This window comes from Anopheles bellator, chromosome 2, assembly GCF_943735745.2.
Source record: "Anopheles bellator chromosome 2, idAnoBellAS_SP24_06.2, whole genome shotgun sequence".
NCBI classification, from domain to species: Eukaryota; Metazoa; Arthropoda; class Insecta; order Diptera; family Culicidae; genus Anopheles; species Anopheles bellator.
Genome location: NC_071286.1, coordinates 37011624 through 37014929, shown reverse-complemented (window position 1 = coordinate 37014929; position 3306 = coordinate 37011624). Strand labels below are relative to the sequence as shown.

Below are 3306 nucleotides of genomic sequence, written 5' to 3'. Positions count from 1 at the left end.
GCACACAAGCACACAGCATCCACGAGGGACGAAGGAGAGCTTTCGAGCTAACTGGCGAGCTTCTGGTGGAAAGCTCTCGAAAGGACGACGTGTGCCCCAACTAATCCAAGCTCGGGGCGACGGAAGCACCAACTTGGTGTAAGAATCCATCTGGACCGATTGAAACCGATTAACAGCCACTTTTGCAATGCTCGCAATCCAACGAATCACGACTGATTGGGATATTCCGATGGCAAAACAGTCCTTGACAATAATATACCATGGGAGATTGAACCCCGGAAATGGAGTGAAATGTACGTGAAATGTATTTTAAAAAGAGATGGCATTTGTCGGTGAGCTTGCCAAATGTGAACTCTTGTGCTTAACTGTGCTCAACTACTCTTCCAGTTTACCACCGTCATGCTCGTTCGGAGAAGGTATTAAAAATTAAATGTAAAATGACGGAAAAAATATGTAAACTAACTTCCTGCTAAAGCACCAACGAATCACCGAATCTCTTTTTCCTTTGGAAGCACAAATCGAACGCTTCAAGACACCCGTTGGCAACTAACAAAAGACATGAACGAAAACTCGCAGGGAAACCTGTTACGGAAAATTCGCTTAAAAATATTATTACGATCGACGAACACATTTTGTATGATACATAATTCGTGTTCGGCATGGTCTTGTTTACAACAGCCTTCTGTTTGAATACAATGCAGCTCTCTATAGTATCTCTACAGTTCATAAAAAACAATGATATATGAACAATGATACAAAATAAAACAAAATTCGTCAAAATGAAATAATAGCAAATCTAAAGGAGGATATGGTAATAGCACAAAATCATATATCATCGTACCAGTGCCATCATCTGGTTGGAGCGAAACTTCCTAATGCAGTTTAGAAGGTGCCAAATTTCTCGAATTTGTTTGTTTCTTGTGTGTGCATAGTATTTGTGTTTGGATTGGAAGACGCTCCACAATTTGAGTCGACCGACTGAAGACATATGATCATAACAAGAACACCAAACATGTTGACTTTGCTGCATATTACACTTAGCATCCATTAGCACAATCATTTTCGGTTTGTTCGGATGCTTGTGAATAAACGAGCAAACACGATGCGATTAAGATTTGTCTTTATTGTCAACGAAAAATATCTCAGAAATCTGCACATTACAGAAAAAATATATGTTACCTTAGAGGTTTAACTGATGTTGTACACAGTATTCCGATAACTGGAGAAAATGAAAGGTATACTATAAAATCTCAACGCATCATGGTTTCCTTCCGCCGCCCATATCGTGTGATTTCATATTTGGCAGGGCAATGTGTAACTTTCGGTTTCGACTTTCACACAGTTCATCATCCATTCTGTACCGTCTAATGAAATGGGAAAATATGAGGAAGAACAGGATTTATCGGGAGGGTAGATGTTTGTCCCTGCGTCGTATCGTCAGTACCGTGCGATTGATTATTGAACTACTTTTACTATTACTATCGAATGTCTGCTTGAACCCCGTTGTATATTATTTGTGCGCTTGAAAATTTGTCGCGTGCTTAAAACTGCAAAAATTTGTCTAAAAAACTACTCTATCAGAAGCAGGTGCACCGCTCTGCCACAGCAGAAATACACCTAGGTCAGATGCACATGAAGAATGTCTCTACACTAAACCCGATGTTCTAAAATCGAACGGTATTCTCCGACAGGTACAATATTTCCCGTATAACTGTTGCTCAGCGTGTATCAAGTTGGTCTGGTTGATCTTCTGCTATAGCACCATTTTCCCCAAATCGTTATGCGTTCTCCATTCCCTCGCACTTTGTTCTCCTGCTAGTAGTATATACTGCAATATTATTTTTAGGTTTCCTTTCACATGCTTGCTGATTTTAGCAATGTCTTGTAAGTTAGTTGAACATGTCGATGGTTACATTCAACAACGATACTCGCACCGTTTAATTTGGTCAGTTTTACAAGACACAACATCTTGCGAAAATGTTCTTCTAAGCTTCACTGTCCCTATCTTGAATGGCAGGATATTATGCCTGCACTGTACCTTCTTGCAGGCAAATAAATCGATCTGATGGTTTACGTCTCCTGAGTCGCTAATTCGAGCTAATGTGATGTCTAGGACAAATTTCCACACTAACTTTAAGCAGCCTGTTGCGCTTGAGCCTTCTGTATTCTTGCCTTACCACCCAGGTAATGGTATTCGATGAAACGACCACCTTGCACACTTTGTGCGGTAAAGTTCGTTATATGGCACGCAAAGAGAAGTAGATTTCTAGGCTGGACCTTCCACGCAAAACGCATAAAGACTAACGAGTACAAGCAGAGAGCTGAAAAAATGATGATTTAAAAACAAATTCTAAAGAAAAGCAGCGTACGACTTACCAGGTGTCATTGTGCCGGATATGATTTTCGGGTCTTTTTGCAAATCCCCGATGGCTGCAATCGGAATGCCCCAGTTTGCCACTGGACCCCAGAAGTGCGTGCTCATCAAATAGTCCCGAAATTCTTTACTTTTCAGATTGTTTAAAAGTTTTCGTCCCATTGCGGCCATTGCTGCTGGTCCTGCTGCTCTGTTGACAGATTCTGCAAATGCTGGAGAAAAAACATCAATTTATTCACCATTAAATCAATTAAATGTCTGCAGCGAAACCATTGGCCCTGATGGTTGAAAGGTTATTGAAATGAATTCAGCTCTTGCGTAATCATCAAGCACATCAACCGTTGATAGTAGCTTGCCTTCTCGATCGATTGCTAAAATGCGAATGATGGAAACGAAAAGCGAAAACGAAACGTGGTTGCACCTTAGTTTATTCCGACGATAGCCGCCGCTGGTTTTCGGACTATTTTGGTGCTTCAATTTGCGGTATCTACTCCGAGCACACACTTCTGGAGCGCAAATGACGAAAGCAAATATCAACAATCGCAAACAGCACTAACAGAGTACCTATTACGATCGTACGACCAATAGAATTTGCTTTATTTATATTTGCACGAAACAAAATTTAACTCCGTCTGACAGCTGTCACAAACATATGAGTTACGTATGCAGCCGTTGCGCAACTGTTCGCAGCTACACAGTTCAAACAGGGCAACAGGGTGTTTCAAAAGCTTGCATGATTTTAAATAATGATTTCGAGGATCTATAATAAATATTCGCTATTTATTATACTTGAACGCGTGAGTTACACATAAAATTATGAATTTAATCCAAACACATGCAAAGAAAACGGAATACCAATTCAATTCATCTTCAACTCCTTTCTTTAATTTTTCTACTTTTACTTTTTTTTTAATTTCTACTTTGATTGTTTT

The 3306-nt window shown here is 39.9% G+C and overlaps 1 protein-coding gene across 1 annotated transcript; it reads right to left on the bottom strand.

The window, feature by feature from the left end:
• Nucleotides 1–1103: 1103 nt before the first annotated feature.
• Nucleotides 1104–2979, bottom strand: LOC131209045 (mitochondrial pyruvate carrier 1). Its single transcript, XM_058202016.1, has 3 exons — nt 2796–2979; nt 2377–2586; nt 1104–2321 (listed from the first exon to the last, which is right to left on the bottom strand). The coding sequence occupies exons 2-3, from the start codon at nt 2543–2545 to the stop codon at nt 2134–2136; spliced, it is 357 nt and encodes a 118-aa protein (XP_058057999.1). The 5' UTR covers nt 2546–2586; nt 2796–2979; the 3' UTR covers nt 1104–2133.
• Between the last annotated feature and the right edge of the window lie 327 nt (nt 2980–3306).

Coding starts and splice junctions, on each gene's coding strand:
- LOC131209045 (XM_058202016.1), bottom strand. CDS start 2,545: ATGGCCGCAATGGGACGAAAACTTTTAAACAATCTGAAAAGTAAAGAA. Junction 2,322..2,376: donor ATCCGGCACAATGACACCTG/GTAAGTCGTACG, acceptor TCATTTTTTCAG/CTCTCTGCTTGTACTCGTTA.